At 21.8% G+C, this 21,795-nt stretch overlaps 10 protein-coding genes across 10 annotated transcripts; 7 read left to right on the forward strand and 3 right to left on the reverse strand. All coding sequences in view use genetic code 6, as the record gives it.

Moving 5' to 3' along the window:
* Nucleotides 1-220: 220 nt before the first annotated feature.
* On the reverse strand, nucleotides 221-499 carry TTHERM_00011510 (LITAF-like zinc ribbon domain protein; the record flags this gene model as incomplete). The annotated part of the gene is made up of 1 exon (XM_001008230.3): nucleotides 221-499. One exon carries the CDS (start codon nucleotides 497-499, stop codon nucleotides 221-223), a length of 279 nt encoding a protein of 92 aa, XP_001008230.3.
* A 1,620-nt stretch (nucleotides 500-2,119) lies between these two features.
* On the forward strand, nucleotides 2,120-2,323 carry TTHERM_000011528 (hypothetical protein; the record flags this gene model as incomplete). The annotated part of the gene is made up of 2 exons (XM_012795666.1): nucleotides 2,120-2,172; nucleotides 2,227-2,323. The coding sequence occupies 2 exons, from the start codon at nucleotides 2,120-2,122 to the stop codon at nucleotides 2,321-2,323; spliced, it is 150 nt and encodes a 49-aa protein (XP_012651120.1).
* A 579-nt stretch (nucleotides 2,324-2,902) lies between these two features.
* TTHERM_000011529 (transmembrane protein, putative) lies at nucleotides 2,903-3,259 on the forward strand (the record flags this gene model as incomplete). Its single annotated transcript, XM_012795667.1, has 1 exon — nucleotides 2,903-3,259. One exon carries the CDS (start codon nucleotides 2,903-2,905, stop codon nucleotides 3,257-3,259), a length of 357 nt encoding a protein of 118 aa, XP_012651121.1.
* A 2,685-nt stretch (nucleotides 3,260-5,944) lies between these two features.
* Nucleotides 5,945-7,156, reverse strand: TTHERM_00011530 (hypothetical protein; the record flags this gene model as incomplete). Its single annotated transcript, XM_001008232.3, has 1 exon — nucleotides 5,945-7,156. One exon carries the CDS (start codon nucleotides 7,154-7,156, stop codon nucleotides 5,945-5,947), a length of 1,212 nt encoding a protein of 403 aa, XP_001008232.3.
* A 219-nt stretch (nucleotides 7,157-7,375) lies between these two features.
* Nucleotides 7,376-7,696, forward strand: TTHERM_00011539 (hypothetical protein; the record flags this gene model as incomplete). Its single annotated transcript, XM_001471061.1, has 2 exons — nucleotides 7,376-7,469; nucleotides 7,548-7,696. 2 exons carry the CDS (start codon nucleotides 7,376-7,378, stop codon nucleotides 7,694-7,696), a joined length of 243 nt encoding a protein of 80 aa, XP_001471111.1.
* A 3,973-nt stretch (nucleotides 7,697-11,669) lies between these two features.
* Nucleotides 11,670-12,812, forward strand: TTHERM_00011540 (enoyl-(acyl carrier) reductase; the record flags this gene model as incomplete). Its single annotated transcript, XM_001008233.3, has 4 exons — nucleotides 11,670-11,941; nucleotides 12,062-12,432; nucleotides 12,595-12,675; nucleotides 12,769-12,812. 4 exons carry the CDS (start codon nucleotides 11,670-11,672, stop codon nucleotides 12,810-12,812), a joined length of 768 nt encoding a protein of 255 aa, XP_001008233.2.
* An 886-nt stretch (nucleotides 12,813-13,698) lies between these two features.
* On the forward strand, nucleotides 13,699-15,324 carry TTHERM_00011550 (hypothetical protein; the record flags this gene model as incomplete). Its single annotated transcript, XM_001008234.1, has 1 exon — nucleotides 13,699-15,324. One exon carries the CDS (start codon nucleotides 13,699-13,701, stop codon nucleotides 15,322-15,324), a length of 1,626 nt encoding a protein of 541 aa, XP_001008234.1.
* Nucleotides 15,325-16,732: 1,408 nt separating this feature from the next.
* TTHERM_00011560 (tetratricopeptide repeat protein) lies at nucleotides 16,733-17,884 on the forward strand (the record flags this gene model as incomplete). Its single annotated transcript, XM_001008235.1, has 1 exon — nucleotides 16,733-17,884. One exon carries the CDS (start codon nucleotides 16,733-16,735, stop codon nucleotides 17,882-17,884), a length of 1,152 nt encoding a protein of 383 aa, XP_001008235.1.
* A 664-nt stretch (nucleotides 17,885-18,548) lies between these two features.
* Nucleotides 18,549-19,721, forward strand: TTHERM_00011570 (tetratricopeptide repeat protein; the record flags this gene model as incomplete). The annotated part of the gene is made up of 1 exon (XM_001008236.1): nucleotides 18,549-19,721. One exon carries the CDS (start codon nucleotides 18,549-18,551, stop codon nucleotides 19,719-19,721), a length of 1,173 nt encoding a protein of 390 aa, XP_001008236.1.
* A 1,528-nt stretch (nucleotides 19,722-21,249) lies between these two features.
* On the reverse strand, nucleotides 21,250-21,648 carry TTHERM_000011599 (hypothetical protein; the record flags this gene model as incomplete). Its single annotated transcript, XM_012795668.1, has 1 exon — nucleotides 21,250-21,648. The coding sequence occupies one exon, from the start codon at nucleotides 21,646-21,648 to the stop codon at nucleotides 21,250-21,252; it is 399 nt and encodes a 132-aa protein (XP_012651122.1).
* Between the last annotated feature and the right edge of the window lie 147 nt (nucleotides 21,649-21,795).

Here is a 21,795-nt window from a genome sequence, read left to right on the forward strand (position 1 = left end):
TAATATTAATTTTAAAAATAAAATTCAATACTTTTCTAGTAAAATATTATAATCATAATATTAACTTTAAAAATAAAATTCAATACTTTTTTTTGTAAAATATTGTAATGATAATATTTCTTTTAAAACTAAAATAAGTTACAATAGATTTAATATAAATATTTTACTATGACATAATTTCATAACAATTTAAATATGTTAAAAAATATAATCTTAACTTTCATTTACACATCTTGTATTCATATTTTCCAAGCTAAGATTAACAATTTGAGCAGTAGTGTACTTAGTCTTTACATTTGTCCATTAAAAAAGGAAGACAGCAGCATCCAGGTATATGTAGAATTAAACACATTATGTAAGTACCTGACCCTACTTTAGGTTTAACATCAGTTCTTTGAATTTAATTGCAGTGAGCGCATGTCATTTCAACAGCTGTAGGATTTTCATCTGCCAAATTTCTGTTCATTACCTTTTTGTGATCAATTGGATTTTCTGCCATATTGGGAACTTAAGACGGTTTTTAAGATATCATTTTAAGTGAGAAAGATTGGAAAAAAATTTTAATGAGAGTTTTATTTAAGTTAAATATTTTAATTTTATAATTGATAATTATAATAAAAATAATTTGAAGTGTTATCTATTTAAATTAGCAATTTCTAAGTTATATTTGAAATATTAATATAATCTTAACCATCTTTTGGTTGCGTTTATTAAGCTAACTTAGCAAAAATATTTAAAGTATTTTAAACAATTCTAAATTAGTTAGTTAAGTGTAGGTACTTCATAAAATATATATAAATAATATAATGTTTTATTAATAATTTTTTAAATATAAAAGACATTTTTTTGTATCAACTTTAAATATATAAAGAATATTTAGTTTCTATGAAGTTTTAACCTTATATCAATCTGATTATTCCTGAATCTATAGCTTTATCTTATCTATCTTTTTATTAAATATTTGAATATCAATGACTTTTTTCTAATTAAATGAATTTTATAGCTTTTAATTATCAGATTTGGAAGTACAAATAGAAACTTAATACCTTCTAAAAAGTATTCTTTGCTAATTTTTACAATTTTGTAAAACATATTAAATTCTATTTAAAATTTTTTAAATAAATGAGACTTAGATATCTTTAAAAATCATAATTTGAAGAATTAAAATCAATTATAATTTTTTTAATGTATTATAAATACTTAAATAAATTATTTTTTTTCTAAACTAAAAATATTTACTTTAATTTTAATATATTCTTAACAATATAATAAGGTAAATAATTTTAATAAAAGCTATAATTATTTGGGTTGGGATGTGTAAAAAATTTTCATTTTTTCAATGCTGTAGACTTCCTATTTTACAATATGTTTTTATTTTTTATGATAGATTATATATAACTTTGATTCTAGTAATTATTACTTTAACTATAAAACCATGAATTTAAAAAAAGTAATAAATAAAATCATAAATTTTATCTTACAATCATATATTTTTATATGCAAATTTTTATTATAATATTTATCTTAATTGATAGAAATTGTAAATCATCCAAGTCCACAGAAAATTTAGTTATTAATTTACAGATTATTTAATTTAATAAATTTAAATGAGTGAATTTCCACATACTCCCAAATGAAATAATGAAACAAGAAAATTGATTACATAATTTAAATTAATATAAATACTGATCGCAAACTAGTAAATTATAAAAAAACAAATAAATAAATTCATTCTATATTTTAGGTATCTCAATCTTGAGATTGAGCTTTTTTATGTCTATTTATTTTTGATGTATATTTTAAAAAAGCACAATAAGAATTTAAAAATTTAAAGTGTAAAATTATATTTATGTTCTTCTTACATAAATTAATGTAGATTTTATTTAGAAATTTCTTCAGCAGCTTTTTGAAAGAAATAAATAAAATGTATTTTTGAATCATAGTATATTTATTATTTTTAAGACCAAATTTCAAAATAAGAAGGTAAGGAGCTTGATAAAATATTAATTAGCTACAAATTTTTTTTCAAAATGAATTTAAAAATAACAAAGAATTATTTTTAATTGAGTTCATCAACCAACTTTTCGTTATTAATAGAATAATTATTTGAATGGTAAAAATGAATTTGTTAGAAATATATACAGATAAGCAAGTAAGAAAATTAATAGAATAGTAATATAAATAGATTAATTAATTTATTTATTAATTATATTTTAAATCCATTAGGATAAAGATAATTTAAATCATTTGTTGTTTTAGCTTTGAAGACAATCACTCTCAAATTTTTAAGGATCTCTACTCATCAAAGCCTTAGAAAAAGTGAACATTTTTCTACATTCGAGGTATTTTGTGGTAGAAGATAGCATTTCGTTTGATACAAAATTTCCTTTTTCAATTAAATTATTTTCTTATTCAATTTCAGATGTGTTGAGATCCTTAGCTGATTATTTTTTTGAGAATAAAATAACTTTTCTAGTTTATGATAGCTTTTATATTTAAATATTTTTGCTTTTTACGGGAGAGTTTGAGAAAGACAGTTTATTTAGCTCTTAATTAGTGTGATTGTTGCTTAGTATTTATGGATCGATTATTGGACTTAGTTTATTTGATTCCTTTTTCACCTTTAGTATTATTTTCTTTTTAGAATTAAATGCTTCTGGCTTTTGACTAAGATTATATGTGTTTTATGTGGCTGCAAACTCATTCAAGAGAGTGTAAGATTTATTTTTAATATTATCAATACTGTCACTGTTGTAATTGTGCTCGATTTATGCTAAAGATGGGTTTTTTAAGGGAGTGATTGATATAATTTCTGGACTTGTTTAGAAAATTGATATTTAATTTTAATATTGTAAATCTTGTTTAATTTATATTGGATTTGTATTTTGATTTATATGGATCGATGTATTTTATGTTGAGCTCTCTTAAGTGGTTGCTCTCGATCTTTTTGCAGGAGTAGAAAGATTATTGCTGGAAAGTTAATTTAATTTAATAGGAGAAAAGTTTTAAAGCATTTCTTGTTGCTTTACAAGGCTTTAGCGTTTAAAAGGCTAATTGTATTTCGAACTCATAAAATCTTCATTTTCATAAAAAACATTAAAAGCGATGTTATTTTTTTATTTATTTAGTAAATATGCTTGAGAATTTTGCATTTCTTCTGTACTTTGATTAAGAAAAAACTTAGACTTATTTTGTGATGAGTATGACAATTATTTTAATCTATTTGATTCTAATTTTTATTAGAAACTCAAAGATTTGATTTACAATTTCAATTTAGGCTTTTCAGGCTTAGAAAAAATTTAATCTGAAGACAAGTTCTAATTTTGATAACTTTCGCTTAGAGATCTTATTCTATTGCTTTTTATTTGTGCTTATAGGACCTTAATTCCGCTCCAAAGATGTCCTCTTCTTTTCTTTTTCCCTATAAGGCTATTCCCTTGTTAAGAGAGACCCGAGTTTACTTGTTGTGAACCGATTCTTTAACTCATTTATTATTCATTTAACTAAGATAATTTTTAATCTAAGTCGCTAAATGAGTTAATTTGTGATTTTACTAATTAATTAGGATATTTAGAATCAAATTTTTATTTAGAAATGTTTTAAGGTGAATTCTCTTATTATTTTGGCCAAGCGCTTAAATGCTTGCGTACTTAAATCCTCTGGTAAAGCTCAGTCAATTGTTATGATGAATCATTTAAAATGCAAGCTTATTCTGAGTTTTTATCTAATTTAGTGTAGTGCTAACTACTTTTTTGTGAGTAGAATTGATCTCTTTCAACATCTGAAAAAAATGCAGAAAGGGCTCTGTTGTTAATTTGAAATTGGGGAGATATTGATTAAAATTATAGTATGCTATCGCATTTATAATTATCCATTAAAAAAGAGAGATTTATCTAGCTAGCTATCTATGTTATATTTAGAAATTGTTAATTAATTTTCAAAAATATTGTTAAGTAAATAATTGAATTATATTGTAGGATTACTTTTAGCTAAATACAACAAAATCTTTATAAGCATTTAATTTCTTTTAAAAACACTGATTCCCCATCGCATATAAAATTAATTTTTCTCAGTAATGTCTCTTTATACATTATTATATTTCAATGAGCCTGTTTTAAAAATATTAATCTAAATTTGATTTTTACATTTTCAAATTATGTAATCTGATTAACTTTTTTCAACTCCATCATATTTCCTAAAAATAAACTAATTTCATTTCATCTCATCTCATATTTTTTTGATTATAATAATATCCAGCCAGAAGCTTAATAAAAGTTAAGCTGAGTTTTAATAAACTATTTTGAATTTCACCATACTATTTACACCTTAGCACTTTGGATGTATTCCTAGACTACATAAATTATACCATGTTATTAAAATCATAATTTTTACAACCAATTAAGTTATTTAAACATTAAAAAATAATAAAAAAGACTCTTCTATAATTAAAAAAAATCTATTTTTTCATCAAAATTGTATCCAAAATTAATATAATAAATTAAAGAAAATACTCCTACATTTTTATAAAAGAATTGAGCATTAAAATAATATATTTACGATCTTTGTTTCATTCTTTAAATGACATATATATAAAAACAAATAATCATTTATAATATTTATTTAATTTTGAGACAAATTTAAAAAACTTAATAAACTAATTTCATTTCATTTCATCTAATAATACTTTTTGTAAAAATATCATCCAATAACTTAATTAAAGTTAAGCTGAGTTTTACTAAACTACTTTGAATTTCACCAAACCATTTACACCTTAACATTTTCGATGCATTCGTAGATAAATATATAAATTATACCTTGTTATTCAAATAATTATTTCTTACTACCAATTAAGTTATTCAAACATTAAAAAATAATAAAAACAACTCTTCTATAATTAAAAAAAATCTATTTTTTGATATTAAAATTGTATCCAAAATTAAATTAATAAATTAAAGAAAATACTCCTTCAATTTTATAAAAGAATAGAGTAGTAAAATTATATATTTACTTAATTTGCTTCATTCTTTAAATGATATAAATATAAACAAATAATCTTTTATAACATTTATTAAATTTTGAGACAAATTTAAAAAACTTAATATAAACAAAACAATAAAATAATAAATACTAATTTATATTCATATAACTCAATCAATGCAAGCTAAAAAGAAAATACTATATTTGTAGAATATATTGCTAAAATAAATATTCATCTATTTTTTAATGAAAATATTATCAAAATGATATAATTATTATAAATATTTTTTTAAAAACTTTAAAATTACTTCTTATGAAACTTGATTATCTATTTAAAAACATTAATATAGCTATTTTGATAGGAGGATTCCTTAATAAATCATGTACTAACTAAATAATATAATTGTTTTAAAGACAATTTAATTTAGCTTCAAAGTGAAAAATTTAAGAAAGAAATTTATTAAACATAAAATAATTTGTCAGTATTTTATCAAGTAGTCATATATAATGAATGGCCAATCAATATATTTCTAAATTATAATTATTTTAATCTTGTAAATTAGATGTCTTAAAGAAAGAATAACAGTATTTAGTTCAGCAATCAACAAGATATTTATTTTATTTATCAAACTAATATGAATTAACAATTTAGCTTAAATTAAAAAGAATTAATTAAGCTTGCTAAAATTGAATATAAATATTATATAAGGTATATTAATTTAATTAATTAACTACACCTAGTTTACATACAATTAAAATTTATTTATTAATTAAGTTTTGTTATAAATTAATTATTTTCATTCATTTTAACTTTTACTAATTCCTAAATTTCATGTTTTTTTATTGATTAATTAATTAGTTAATGTAGAATTTTATTTATTTATTTACTTATTTGTTGAATAATTAAAATTAAATTTTTGATTTGCAAAGATGGATTTGTTCGTTTATTTTTAATTGATAAATTGTTTCATTTAACTACTGACTAAAATATTCGTGAGACAAAATTTGATAGTGGATTTATTGAGTTGTGGTTCTAATTTTATTTAAGGATTGAATCAAAAGCGTTTATCATTTAATTGGCTGCAGTAGTTGATAGATTGTGACCAACAATAGCAGTACTTGGAGCTAAGGCAAGAGGGTTGATTTTTGTTTTATCTGTTCTAAAATATTTGTTTGGCGATTGATTTTAATCACTTTAATTTTCACTACTGCTGACTGAGATGTCAGGAGTGTTTATGCTACTTTGATCAGAGTTACTTTAATATGACCCTTCGCTTTCATTTGAAGCTTCATAGATTTGCTCACTTTCTGATTTTTTTAATTATAGCTGTTGAGAATTACCAAAAATATTCTTTTAATTTTCGTTCTTAATGTTAAGATTTTGAGGTGATTTATCAAAAGTGTTATTTGTCGGACTGTAGCATTCATATGAACTACTTGCCTCATAATGTTCACCATGAATGCCTTATTAAGCGTTATTGTGTTAAATTTACGAAGATGGATTTAGAATAATGCTTGACTGCATTTGTTATTCAAGTTTACAAAAAATTTTAATTGGATTTTAAGATGCTTCTGCTGAGCATTTATATAAATTTAAGCTAAATCTCTTTGGAGAGGAGCTTTATAAGCTTGCTGAATATGCACTTTGAGTGAAATGAGAGATTGACGGACTCAAATTGCTATTATAAGATAAATTTTGAGATACTATCGATGCTCTTTAAGAAGAAATAGATTCTCTCTGCCTGTTGCTTTAATCATTTAAGGCATTATCTGGATGCTTCTCCATTAAAGGATTTGATTTATTTTTTTTGTCAAACATGAAAAGAGAGTTTGCAAAAGGCTTATATACTTATTGATTGCTATTTTCACTTTATTATGATTCACAAGTTTCAGTGCTATTTTTGGGATAGGTTTTGTATAGAAAATTTTAGGTTTGGAGAATAACTTGAGAATTGTTAAAATCTACAGGTAAAACCAAATTGGAGAGATAATTTTACTCGTTTTAGTTAATCATATTTTAGCCTATTTTATTAGATTTAATAGCTTAGAGTTAAGCGCTGTTTGGAGGGGACTTTTAATTTATATTTTAGTTACACATTTCTAAGTCATTTATACTTCCTTTTTTTGTGGTGGAACGAGTTGTATATGATATAGAATTGCTTTTAGATCCTTTTTTCATTGAATTAATTTCATTCGAAAAAGGAACTTGCAATTCTTATGTGATAGGCTATTGTGCAGATGATTGTTATTTAATAAATATATTGTAGTAATATTTGAATAAAAATATGCTGCAAGCGCAAAAAAAGATCACTATATATTGAAATACTAAGAAAAATTTCTAGCTAAATATAACGTTGCAAGCACTCTTCGAGTCGCCAGAGTTGCTAGTAGATATACAATGGATGGATATATTATCAGCGTCAAAGGTAGTGCTGTTTTAGGCATGAGAAGCTATACTAAAAACAAGTTTTAGAGGAAGAAAAATATAGTTTGTAAAATTTAATTTGTATATTATAGAAGTGTAAGGCTATTTATATACGATGATTAGTAGTACAGTATTTAATATAAAGCTTAAGGAGTCCACTATAATACTCAATATAATAAAGTGAAATTTTATTTATTAAACTCCAAAGAGGAAGTTAGATGGAGCATACGTATATTGATTACTAGCACTGTTGCTGTTTTCAGAGTAGAGTCTAAGTGCTATTATAAAATTTGATTAAGAGCCAATATTAAGGAAACTAAAAAAGACATTAACGCAAATAATCCAAATTAGATGCTTTTGTTTAATCATTATTAATTTATCTATGTAAAGAACTATGATAATTATATATGAATGATCTACCAGTTAAAAGCTTATTAACTGATGATTATCTCTTTATTTTCTTTATTATTTAGTGCTATACTTCTCTGTTAAGAGATCCTTGCTCAAATTCCCAGAACGGTTGAAACTAAAGTAGATTCTTTCTATTAAAAAAATTGCGCAAAATATCTCCTTTTTCACTTAGTTTCTTGTTGTTTTTTTAAGATATTGATTAATTAGATTTTGAACTTTTTCAAACAAAATTTTAGTTCTAATTTATAAATCTAAACATAGCCAATCCCAATTAAAAACTAAATGAATGAAAAACTTTCTCAAAACAATTTAAAACATCAAAAACCAAAAAAGTATTCATATAATATAAATAGGAAATCTCTTTTTATGAGGATTCTCCATTTAAGGGTCAAATTTTATTACATAAGCCTCTCTACCGAATCTACATAGTAAGTACTAATTGTCGACATATCTTAATTTTCTGTGGTAATCAATATTGCAATAATTAATAATAAATAGCCATGAATTAGTAAAACCTACTATCTTAATATGAAAAATTATAATTAAAATAGCTTGACGCAAACACAAGCAACACCTACCTCCTTTTATCCTTAAAATAATATTCAAATAGCTGCAATAAAAAATCAAAAATATTACCTAGGTATTTTTAATCATTTACTCATCCATTAAAATTTTAAATGTGTAATTTTAAACATTAATTTAACAAAGTTTAAAACACTCAATTTCTGATAAACGTATTTGTTTGAGAAAATAAAATAGAGAGAGAAGTAAAGAGATTTCATTATTATAATTGATATTATTTTAGATATTATGAGCATTATCTGAGATTACACTGAATTAATTTGAAATATTACTTTAAATTCATTTAATTTTAACAATTTTATTTCTCAACATTTCTGATCAAACAAAGCCTAATTACATAAAGATAATTATTTCTATTCTAATTCATCTTCAATTAGCAAATATTAATCAATGTAATAATTATCCAAATTTGAATTTTTTTATTTGGATTTAATCAAGTTTTATATTTGGGGTTGTAAATTTTTGCTTTTATTATCAACCAAGTTGCTCCTTATTATCTGGATTTTAATTTTTATAAAAGAATATTTATTATATTTATAAATTAATTAATGTAAACATGGGATCATTTCTGTTAATTTTTTTATAAATTATTTATTTATTTACTTATTTATCTAAACAATTTTTAAAGGTTTCATTATATTAACTTTGTTTAGTTGTGTTGTAATCTAAAAAACACATAGAAAGATATTTTTGTATTTTTTTTTGTGGTAAAATTTTAATTATATTTTTATTATGCGCTAACACTGTTTAAATTAAAGAGTGTACTAATTTAATTTAATAAAAATCTAATAAAATTATTCTAGTTGTTACTGTTTATATTTGTACTAGCTTGTTTGGTTTTTACAAAAGACTAAAAATTGTTTAATTGTTTTATATTTCTTATTACTTCTTACTTTGGTTTCTATATTTTAAACGAAGGATCTGAAAGATAAAAAATAAGTTACTTCATAAAATATTTTTTTTATTTTTATTTAATGAACAAAAAAAATTAATAGTATTATTTAACATTTAATTGTAAACTTTATGTTTTAAACTTTTAACAAACAAAGCATAAACAAGTTAAAATTTGTAATGGATTTATTATCATGTTTTTTGTTTGTTTATAAGATATTCAAAACAAATATTAAATTTTTTTCAAAAAATTAGTTTTCTTTATTCTTCATGAAAAGGCATGAATTAATTAATTAATTATTTGCATTTTTGTGTATTCAAAAGTAATTGAAAATTATTTAATAATTTTTTTAATAAAAATTTGTAAGCCAAATCTATTTATCCACACCACACCCATTCCTACATATATTTGAGAAATTAATTTAATTAAACATAAAAATACAACCAAATAATTTATATTTATTATGATTAATTACTTTCTTACAATATTTTGAATCACTTGAATGATAATTTATTTTTGATACTTTTATAAATTTATTTATTGCAAAAATTTTTGTTCTGACAAAATTTTTTATGTTCGTCCTTCTTTTAAAGTTTTAATAAATACCAAAAAATTCAGATAAAAAGCAAATAAGATAAAATGATTATTTTTTTTGAAACTTAAATGTAGTAAAAGCAAGCATAATAATTTTGATAGAATTTATTTAAATTTGTTATCAAAAATATATTTAAAATTATTTTTTACCAAAGCGATAAACTTAAATTTAATTTAAATGAGTAAATAAATAAATAAATAAATAAATAAATAAATAAATAATTATTAAATTTTTAATTAATTACAAAAATTACATATTAATACAAAATTTTAATATCATATCATAATAAATAAAGTATGATTTCTTTTTGAGTTCTTTAGATTTCCTTTTATGTACAATAAATCAATTTATGTATACAAAATTTATTATTAACAGTTAAACAATGAATTTAAGGTATGTATGTGTGCATTAATTTTCTATTGGATTATAAGAGTTTCTAATCCATCCACAACTAGACGAGGGAGGATCCTAAAGTTTAAGCAATACTTATCATACAGTTATCATTATCATAATGTTTTATATACCCTACGAATTAGCAAGCAGAGCAGACATATTTGATTTACATTAACCTCCTATATTAATACAGTATGGTAATTCCAATATTTATTCTCTTGGCATGTTCTTTGATTTTAGATACCATCATTTTGAGCAAAATTCGATAGCTTATCCACAAAGTGTTAAATTAAAGTCTATACAGTCTTCAATAATTGGAACTTAAAATATATAGCTATCGCTCACTACTCATTTGAAAGCCTTATTTAATTATTTCTTTTAATTTTTTAGTAAATTTAAATCTTAATTAAAAAAAATATTTTCGTTTTTTTGAATTGTTAAAATACAAATTTATTCTGAATTTTTGATTTCTTTTTATTTTCTAAAAAAATCTAAACAATTAATAAATTATTTTATGTTTATTTTTTCATAAAATACATTTAGATTTATTAAATTTATTATTTATTATAAGTTCAAAAATCGAGATACTAATGATTAATACAATTTGTAAAAAATAATTACCTTAAATTCTCATACATTCTCACCCCTTTAAATTTTAGCCATTTTTTCTGAAATTTTCAAAAATTAAAAAAAAGCATGATAAAATTGATGATATATCCTTTAAAAACAGATGATATCGCATTGTATAAAGTATTGTATTCAAGAAAAATATTTCTAATAAGTTTGTTTTTTTTTAAATATTTTCAATTAAGTGAAATATTTAAAACAAAGTGAGTATTTTTGAATGATATTGCAGATGAAAGTATTAAAATTTAGATTTAAAATTTTTTGCTAATGAGTAACTAATTAATTAATTAACTACCTCCTTTCCTTTATGTTAATTCCTTTTTTTTTGCAATTTCGATTTAATTTGTGTTAAAAATGTTTTTTAATTAAGATTTGTTTGTTAACCTTTATTATATTAAGCTAAATTGAAGAACAAGAGATTATATTAAAAATATGAATAATGAATATAAATGATTTATTCATTACTTAGGTCATAAATTAGATTATTGATTAAATTTAATTATAATTGATTCGGTAAAGTAATGAGAGCTAGTAAAAATATTATAAAAATATACGACACATCCGTCACTTTTAGATTACTAATAAAGAAATTTTCCAGCAAATAGGTTTTTAAAAAAGTTGAAATATCTTATGTACTCAATAAGGATTAATAACATCATTTATACAAGAAATTTCGCTTTTTAGTATCAAGTAATTATTTATTTTGGAATTAAAAATTATTAAATAAATTACTTATTAATATAATTATTGATAGAATATATAAATAAATGACAACAACATATCCTAGAAGATTCGAAAACAAGGTTGCTATTGTAACCGCTTCTTCAACTGGTATAGGTTTGGATATATCCAAGAGATTAGCTTTAGAAGGAGCCACAGTTATCATCAACTCTCGTAGCCAAAAGAATGTTACTGAAGCAGTAGAGATGATTAGATAATTAGGTGGAAAAGCTGAAGGTTTAGTTTGTCATGCAGGAAAGCCTGAAGATAGATAAAAGCTCTTATAATTCGCTAAGGACAAGTTCGGAGGTGTTGATATGTAAATAGATCTTTTATTATTTTATAAAAATTTTCATTTTAAAAATGTTAATCCTACTAAATCAATCTTCTCTTTCTCATAATTATAATCTAATTATTTTTATAAATATTTATTAAATAGCTTGATCCCTAATGCTGCAGTCTCCACCTTCATGGGTGCTTTCACAGACACTCCGGAATAGGCTATGGATAAAATGTATGAAATTAATTTTAAGGGTGTTCTCTTCCTTGTTCGTGATGCTCTTCCCTTCATGAGAGGTAGAAAAGGAGCTAACGTAATTTTAGTAAGCTCACTCAGTGGTTATGAATAAGAAAACCTAATTGGTTTTTATGGTATCACTAAGACCATGGTTTTAGTTATGAATAAATTGCTTGCAAGAGAACTTTAATCAGATGGTATCCGTGTTAACTGTGTAGCCCCAGGTGTCATTAAAACTAAATTCTCCGAAGCCCTTTGGAAGGACAGAGAATAACAAACAATTCTTTCAGAAGGTAAAACAAACTCTTCATTAAAAAAACGATTTAAAATAATGAAAAAAAAAGAATCTTTTATCTAATCTAAAAACTTCTTAAAAAAATTTAAAAATCTATTTATTTTAATACGATTTTTAAAAACTTACTATAATATTTATAATTATTTAATAAAAATAATAGGTGTTTCTCGTCTTGGAGTACCAGAAGATGTATCAAGTGCAGTTGCTTACCTTGCTAGTGAAGAAGCATCATTCATTACTGGTATTTTAAAATTAAATGATATATAATTTATAATAAATAATATTTATATCTAATTGAGTTGTGTTATATCAATTATATTACAAAAATCAATAGGTGAATGTCTTGCTATGGCCGGTAAACCTTTAGTTAGATTGTGAGGATTAAATATATTGCAAATATATTCAAAATATCTAAAATTTATTTTTTAATTAATTGTATGAATTTTATTTTTTTCATAAAATCATTAAAAATTAATTTAGGAAAATAAAAAATTAAAAAAAAATAAATTTATTTTTATTAAAGAAATTAAAGCTTTTTATTTATTAACAATTTCATTAAATAAAATAAAATTAATGCGAATTAACAAACTTTTAATTTAAATAAATTAAGATTTGTGTGAATAAATCAAAATATTCTTATAAAATTGAGTTATTCTATTTTATTGCAATTATATTAAATTATTATATTCAGAAATCATTTTAAGATTTAAAATCAATTTTATATTTTCAAAATCTAATATTTTCCTATGGCTTGATGCTATAATAATACTTTTTCTAAAGTAGATTCAGATCAAATTAGAATTTATCTAATTGATTTTGGTATAAATAATTTAAATAAATTTATTTTTTAAAATAATTGAAGCTTTTATATTTTTTATTAACGACTAGAGTAAATATTTAAATCTAATTGTAATAGAATTCATAAAAATTAACAAATTTTTAATTTAAAATAATTAAAATTAGTGAGAAAAAATCAATATATAAAATCAAAAAATAGAGTTATTTTTTTTAATGTATGTATTAGTATCAAATAATTACTTTAGTGAATATTGATATTAATAATAAATTTTTTAATTTTTAAAATCTAATATTTTAGAATAATTCAGTCTTATGTTATAGCTCTTATTCATAATTAAAATCAGGTCACATCAGAATTTATCTAATTGACTTAAGTATCATTTATGTTTTTGCTGATTTTTTATCAATAATTATTAATTTTTGAAATTTTGATTTATATAATAAGATTTCTAAGAGTAAATATAACATGGAGAAGCTATAATTTAAGTGCAATATTCACCCTAGCTACGACATAAACTTAATTAGATTTCATAAAGACATCTCTTAAGTTCTTTCATGTGCTTGCTGTATTGAAGAATAAGATGATTTAGCAGGTGTAACTTCAATCAGCTTTTAGAAAATGATTGAAGCGACTTAATAAACTTATTTCTATAATTGGCCACCTTATGAAAAAGAAGTATCTTAACAGCTAAAATAGCAACTCAGCAATTTCTTTACCAAAATGGATGATATGAATTAAAAAATGATAAATGATGTCATGAGTTTTTTCTAGGATCTTAGAGATCAAATAGAAAAGAAAATATCTTCTGTTTAATAGAAATGCATAAAATTTATTTAACAATAGCAGGAACAAGAAAGCAATTTGGTGAAGGAATACAATAATATTTCAAGAAAACTAGATATATAGAAAATAATTAATGATGATTCTAAATCTATCTTTTAGAAGAATTAAGAGTTGAAGAAAATAGTTGATGATGCACTTGAATAAAAACCAAAAAATACCCAAAAGATCTAGAAAATAGCAAAGCAAGTAGAATCAAACTAGCAATTCAATTTAAGCATGCTGGAAAGAGTTAAAAGCTAAATTCTCAGTAACTTAGATTTATTTAATAAATAAATGGATAATCAGCAAAATAAGGATTATGATTTGCAATAGCAAATAAATATGTCAAGTCTTTCGCAAATATTGAGAAATCAATTCAATTAATTTTCTATTTCTTTCATAGACTCGTTAGAATAAGCGATTTCATCTAACTTTTATCTTTTCTCAGAAATTTTTTAGCAGCCAATATTTAAGAAAGAATATATCAATATTAACTATGATAGCTTATAAGATCATCATTATACTGACATTCTCAAGCTAGCATAATTAATCTCTCATTTGCCTAATAACAAATCTAAATAAATTTAATCATATAAAAAGACTCATAATCTAATAAATAATTTCTTGAATAGGGCGTCATAAAAATAATCAGTGTAAAATTTGTTGATGAGATATCCTATTTTTGAATTGATTCCAGAAGTCTAAGAAATAAATGAATAAAAAATTCAATTATTAAAATCTAACTACAACCAAAGTGCCTAATTGTTTTAAATTTACAACTTGGACACACTATATCCTTAAGTAGACTACACAAATTAATAGTTGCAAGCGTTTTGTGATTTTATTATAAATCCAAGTCTTAAATATATTTTTAAAATAGAAATATCATAAAGTGCTAATAGGCAAAATTTATAATTTGGATTTGGACTTGGTAGAGACACTCTAATTAATCATAACTTATATGAATAAAAGCTGATGTACTTTTCTGATGGGCAATGGGGTGTTGACAAAGTTGTTAAAGGATAAAATTTAACTCAATAGGAAATATCTAGAAACATACATTTTTACACAATTAAATTGTGTATATTAGAGAATATTTTTGAAGTCTTAGATTCAGTAGAAAATATTAATGTAGTTTCCATTAATTAAGAAATCACAGACATTTCTAAGTTCAAAGATTTAAGATTCTTTGTAAATATGTGCTCTAATTATAAGAAAGGTGACTGGATTAGAATTTAATAAATTGAAATAGTCAAATAATTTATTTGAGAATGCTAAATCAATTTGTCTTCATTCATTCTATTTTGATTGTTTGCTAAATTTATTTAGAAAAATAAAAAGAGATTTTCATTTTATTTATTTATTTATTTAATTATTTATTTTTCATTCATTTTAACAAGTTAAAAATTTAAAACTTACTTTTAAATAAATATAAAGACAAATAGATAAATAGATATATATAAATAGACAAATCATTTATTGATTTATTAAGAACAAAATAAAATTTTTACAATAATTTTTAAATTACTATAGATATTTAAAGTTGTAAAGAAAATAGGGATGGGTGATAGATAGATTGGTGAGACATATTAAATTTTTCTAATTTTAAATTTTATTGAGAACTTATATTGATATTTTTATATACATAAAACTATATTTAGCAAGTTAAATTTAATTAAAAGTTACTCTCAGAATAGCACATCTAATCCTTACTTTATCTTTTTATTCTTAGTAAAGAATAAATGTTTAGCAAATCATAATTTAAGATTTTTAAGTCGTACTTTAGAAATTATCTTAAGGTTAGAGTTATTGATTGAAGGCATATTTCTTTAACTGCTCTCTTGAATTGATGAGATGAGATATTAATAAATATTTTTATTTTTTATTATTTTAAATTCATTCATCTAAATAATTCATTTTAATTTTACTTTTCTATGATTATCATATTCTTAAATTTTAGATTAATAAACTTTAAAATAATGCTTAATTAAATATTGCAATAAAATATTTCAGATAGAATGTTAAACCTACTAACATTTTCCTACTTATTAATATATAAAGGGTGTTATGAAGTTGCAATAGGTAGGTGGTGTTATAAAATTGCTATACGAGAGTGGTTTATTATAAATTTATATTGGGAGGATGCTTGTACCCTCATTTATCAGATAAATTTATTTTTTAGTTATTTTAAAAACTAGTTTGAAATAATTTAATTTTTAATTTATTAGTTAGTTAGTTAGTTAGTTAGTTAGTTAGTTAGTTAGTTAGTTAGTGGCTCTCTCTTAATTTTTAGCATTAACTTCAAAAGACAAAATACTTTCTTTTTAAATTATTTATTAAAAAATTTTCAATGTTTATTATTAATTACATAATGTAAAAAATGCTAATCATTTTAAAATATTTATTTATTTTTCCTAACACTTAAAACAAACAATTTATTCTTTCATTTTTTATGAATTTTAATAATTTTTTATAAAATATGTTAAAAATATTCAATAACAAAATTTTTATTGGTTGATTGATTAATTGATAATAATTCTTTTGCTTTAATAAAAAAAGATTTATTATTAAATTACTTTTATTATTGTTATCTAATATCTAAAATCAACAAACATATTTAAAATAATACTTGAAAATAGATTAAATTTTCAAAAATAAATAAGTAGAATATTTAAAAATGTCTTTAGAATTTAGAGAAATTCATGTATTTTATGCATAGAAATAGGTTATAACTTTCAATGATCAAATAGATTTAGTAAAGAATCGTGTTGAAAATTAGTTAAAAGCTCAACCAAAAGATATAAAGCTTCTGTTAGTAATGGCATAAATCTATCATTTATATTATAATAATTATAAATTGGCTTTAAATCTTATTAAGAAGGTGCTTTAAATAGATCCTAAAAATGTTGATGCTAGATTAGATTTAGTAGATATTATGAAATACCATTCAGTTGGAGAGAGCTCAGGAAAGCAGACATTATTAGAGGAATGTTTAGAATTGGACAAATATTATTGGCGCATCTACTTTATACAATTAAAAGTTTATGACTCGATGAAATTGAGCAATTTATTTTTACTCTCTAAAGCTATAGAATACTTGGAGATGTTTCCAAATAATTTTTGGCTTAAAACATATTATTTGCAAATTGATACTGATATGAGCTAATAGAATAAAATTTAAGACTTAACTTACTTAAAGGAATCAGAATATTTAGATTTCGAAATGCTTAGAAGATTGGCCTATATTACTAAAAATTAATAAGAAAAAGATTTTTCAATATTATGTGAAGAATACTCTATTAGATTAAACCCAAACTCATTTTATTCTCTAAATAACTTAGCCTACTCAATAGCTAAATACAAAGATAATTAATAAAAAAGCATAGAATATTATAAAAAAGCTCTTGAATAAAATCCAAACTATTTTACCACTTTAAAAAACTTGGTAATAACTTATGAAGATATTAAAGATTATACAAACAGTTTGTAATACCTCAAGAGAATATTAAGACAAAATAAGAAAAGTGAATTTGCATATCGGATGATGATTGGCAATAGTTTTAAAGATTAAGAATTTAAAATTGGTTTATTTTTTGCTAAAAAAAGTGTTGAGCTCTTTCCAAATTAATTCGATTTATTAATCTCATATTTAGACTTGATTGTTCGATCATCAGGATATTAAATTTACGATTATGAAGAATTTGAAATTGTATCTTTTTAAGCAATGAAATATAAAACGAAAAATGTATCAGAAAACGATTTAGACTTTATTTGCTAAAATTTAATCTACATTTATTCTCAAAATAATTTAATTGATGATTTTTGGTGAATAAATTTTATGTTTTTAAAATAAAAAATAAATGAAATTCTTTATTTGTTATTTATTAATTAATAGTAAAATTTAAATAGTATTTTAAAATATGTAAAATAAAATAAAATATTATTTCATATTAATTTATGTGTTTAATTAATAAATAAGTATTTTTTTTATCAAAAATAATATAGCAAATTATATGTTTATTCCCTCAATTTCTCCTTAATAGCATCTGAAAAAATCAGAGAAATTGTTACCGTATTATATGGTTATATAGCAGATTGAAAAAAATGGTCATATGTTGATCCCTAGTAATCATATATTTAAAATATTTATTATTTTTATTAATTATTTTTTACACATTTACTTAATATGTAATAATATATATTTATAAATGAAAAGAAATAGCTTAAATTAAATGATAATCAACAAGTTGATATATTAACAAGGACTAAATAAATAAATAAAACTCTTATTTGCTAATATATTATTAAAATTTATTTTAAGTATTAAATAAAGAAAATAAAATAAATACATAAATATTTTTATTTTTATATTTAAATGAGTAATATTAATTTCACACATACAATTCATTTTGATAAGTATTAATCGAAAATCAAAATAATCTTTGATTTTTTATGAAAAAAATTTGATTATTAAATTTTTAGTGAATTCAAAAATGAAAATTAAAGATAAATAAGTGCTTGTTTTTTATGCTGAGAAGTAAGTTATTTTATATAATGAGAGTATTGATGAAGTGAAAAAAAGAATTGAGAGTGAACTTAAAGAAAACGAAAATGACATAAAATTGTTATCTATTTACGCTTAAATTCTACATTAATATGATAACGATTACATTTTAGCATTGAAGTATATTAAGAAAATTCTTCAATTAAATAAAAAAGATGTGGATGCTCGATTAGAATTGATAATCATTATGTTACAGTACTTTGTAGGAAATACAGATGATTGTTAAAATATTTTAAATGAGTGCTTAAAGATTGATGATAATTATTGGAGGACACATTTTATTTAGATTAAGTACTATGATTTTCTTCTAAAAAGTAACTCTTTCATGATGAAAGAAATCAAATTGTTGCTAAATAGATTTCCAAACAATCCATGGATAACTGTTTACTACTGGCAAATAGCAGGAGATGAGGATGAATTAAGTTTATAAGATGTTAATATGGAATTAATTGAAAATTCTGAGTATTTAGACTTTGAGATGTTGAGAAGAATTGCTTATTACTTTTAAAGAGTTGATAAAAATAATTTGGCTGAGTAATTACAGAAATAATCTCTAAAACTTAATCCTAAAAGTTTTGTAAATTTAAATAATTATGCTTAGCTCTTGAGAGATTCCTTTAATAACAATAAAGATTGCATTTACTATTGTCAAAAGTCACTTGAATATAATCCTCGTTATGTAATGGCAATGCTCAATTTAGCATTCACTTACTAATTTTTAGAAAAATATGAAATTAGCAATAAGCTTATCAAAAATCTTATAGAAATATAAAACACTAAATCTATCTTTTTTGAAGGTCTCATTCAAAACTACATCAATCTCGAACAAACAGATAAAGCTATGTTATATTGCTAGAAGGCAAATAAAAAGTTCCCTAATAACTATGAAATAAATGTTATGTATTCCTATGAATTAATTTAACATCAAATTTACACAGAAGGAATAGAAACAGATTTTGAATATGTTGAAATTGTTTTATTTAATAATCTTGATCTCTTTATTAATTAGCCCAATTATGATTCTGATTATTATTATATTATAAATCATATGAATTATATTTATGGTGATAATGATGCAGATTACAATATAATCGAGATTTGAGTTACCTTATACAATTTTAAATTCTCCTTTTTAAGTTAAAAAAACAATTTTATTGAAAAAATTTAACCAACAAATAAATAAATAAGTAAAAAAAAGTCAATTTATAATTTATTGTAAAGTCTAAAAAAGGTTTTTATTCAAAGAAAATTTGTTTTTTTGTTTATTTGCTTTTATAGTTGAATTTATAATAGAAAATGATATTTAAAATATTAAGCAATTTAGCCAAAGAATTTTGAGTTTATAAAAAAATTTTATTAAATAACATTTAAATTAATAAATAAAATAAAATCTATCTATTTGTCTAAATTTATTGATAAGATTTATAAAAGAATATTCAAAACAAATTTATTGATTTATTTGTTTGTTTGTTTTCTTTTGGAATTCAGAATAGAAAATTCTAATTAAAATTTGAAACAAATTAGTTAAAGAAGTTACAGTCTGAGAAATTGAAAAGGATTTTTGATCAAATTTATTTTTAAAATAAGAATAAAATTTAAAAAAATAATTTTAATAAATTAGAAATCGACTGAAAAATTTATTTTAGTTTTTTGAAAATAACTTTTAAATGACTATTTTGCGAGTTGTTTAGTTAGCGTAATAACATTTCATTTTTTTACCTTGCTTTTTAATTTTAGAAATTCAATCTATTTAAATTTTTACTTTTTTTTTCCTCGCTCTTTTCTTTAGAAATTTAGCAATAATATTTCCTCATATAAATAAGTTTAAAATAAAAATATGATTTTAAATGTAATTTAAAGTTAAGCAGATATTATATTGATGATTGAATGGTCTAATAGTTGCTAAAAATAAAATGTTTTTGGCTAGATTTATTTTTTAGATAGAATTATTTCAGTAAATAATTTTTTTGGAATAACTTTATGCGTTACATCAAGATTTCAAATAGATAAATTTCTAATTTAACGAATTATGGGTATTAAAAAAGGATAAAATTATCACCAAAATAATTTTTAGGATAAATAAATATTTAGCATTACAAAATTTATCTTTTTAGAATGGCTATAAATGAACTAGTACTTTAAAAAGAGTTATATTTATTTACCTATTTATAAAGTTGGTCTAATTTGATTGATTTGTTTAATTTGCTTCAGCAAATATGTAATTGAACAAGCAAGGAAATAATAAAGAATAAATAAAGAAAAAAGAAATTAAGCTTTGAAAGTAAATTTATTAATCCGCCAAATATTACTCCACATAATCAAATAAAATAGAACAGAGAATATCAGAAAAACAAAATCTATTAATTACGTATGCTAAGTCAAATACGCGGGATTAGTGTTGTAGAAGTAGATATGTGAAGTGAAAAAAAATTAATCAATGAATAAGTGAGTGAATGAGGGTAATATGTAAAAATAAAATAATTAATTAGTGAAATTTATAATATTCTAATTAAATTTGGGTAGGATGACACACTTTTATTATAAATTAAAAAAAAAAAAAAAAAATTTTTATCAAATTATTTCTCAGAATTTTAGAAATTTGACTTTTAAAAGCTCAAATAATCAACTGTTCAATTTATAAATTCAAATATAAAAAAAGGAATGAACTAACCAGATTCACCCATTAATATAGAGAATTACAATCGCACAAACTAAATGAAATAGCTATTAAAAAATTTCAATTATAAGTTAGTCTTGCACACAGCTGGATGTGCTTCTTACGCATTGAAGGAGCTTTGCATCAATCCAGGCTCATCGAAGGTTGTGCTTGAAGGTGGCTAATTCTATGCTAGAGGCTCTCTCGAGAAGGAACTCTTTGACAAGCGTAACGTTTACGATAAGCGTAACTTAGTTGAGAAATATGTTTCATAGCAAACTGCTGAATTAATGGCTTTGGAAGCATTCTGTAAAGGATAAAATATTTTGATGAGATAAAATGAAATCGAGGAGATTGATAAGCCAATTGGCATTGGAATCACTGGATAGATAGGACATCATCGTGTCAATCAAGCCTATTTGACTATTTAGTCCATGAACTTTTTGAGAACATTCCATCTTACTTTTGATGATGAGCTTAATGGAAAGGATCAAAGAAAGGAGCAAGATGTTCTCATTAG

The sequence above is a fragment of the Tetrahymena thermophila genome (assembly GCF_000189635.1).
Source record: "Tetrahymena thermophila SB210 genomic scaffold scf_8254803, whole genome shotgun sequence".
NCBI classification, from domain to species: Eukaryota; Ciliophora; class Oligohymenophorea; order Hymenostomatida; family Tetrahymenidae; genus Tetrahymena; species Tetrahymena thermophila.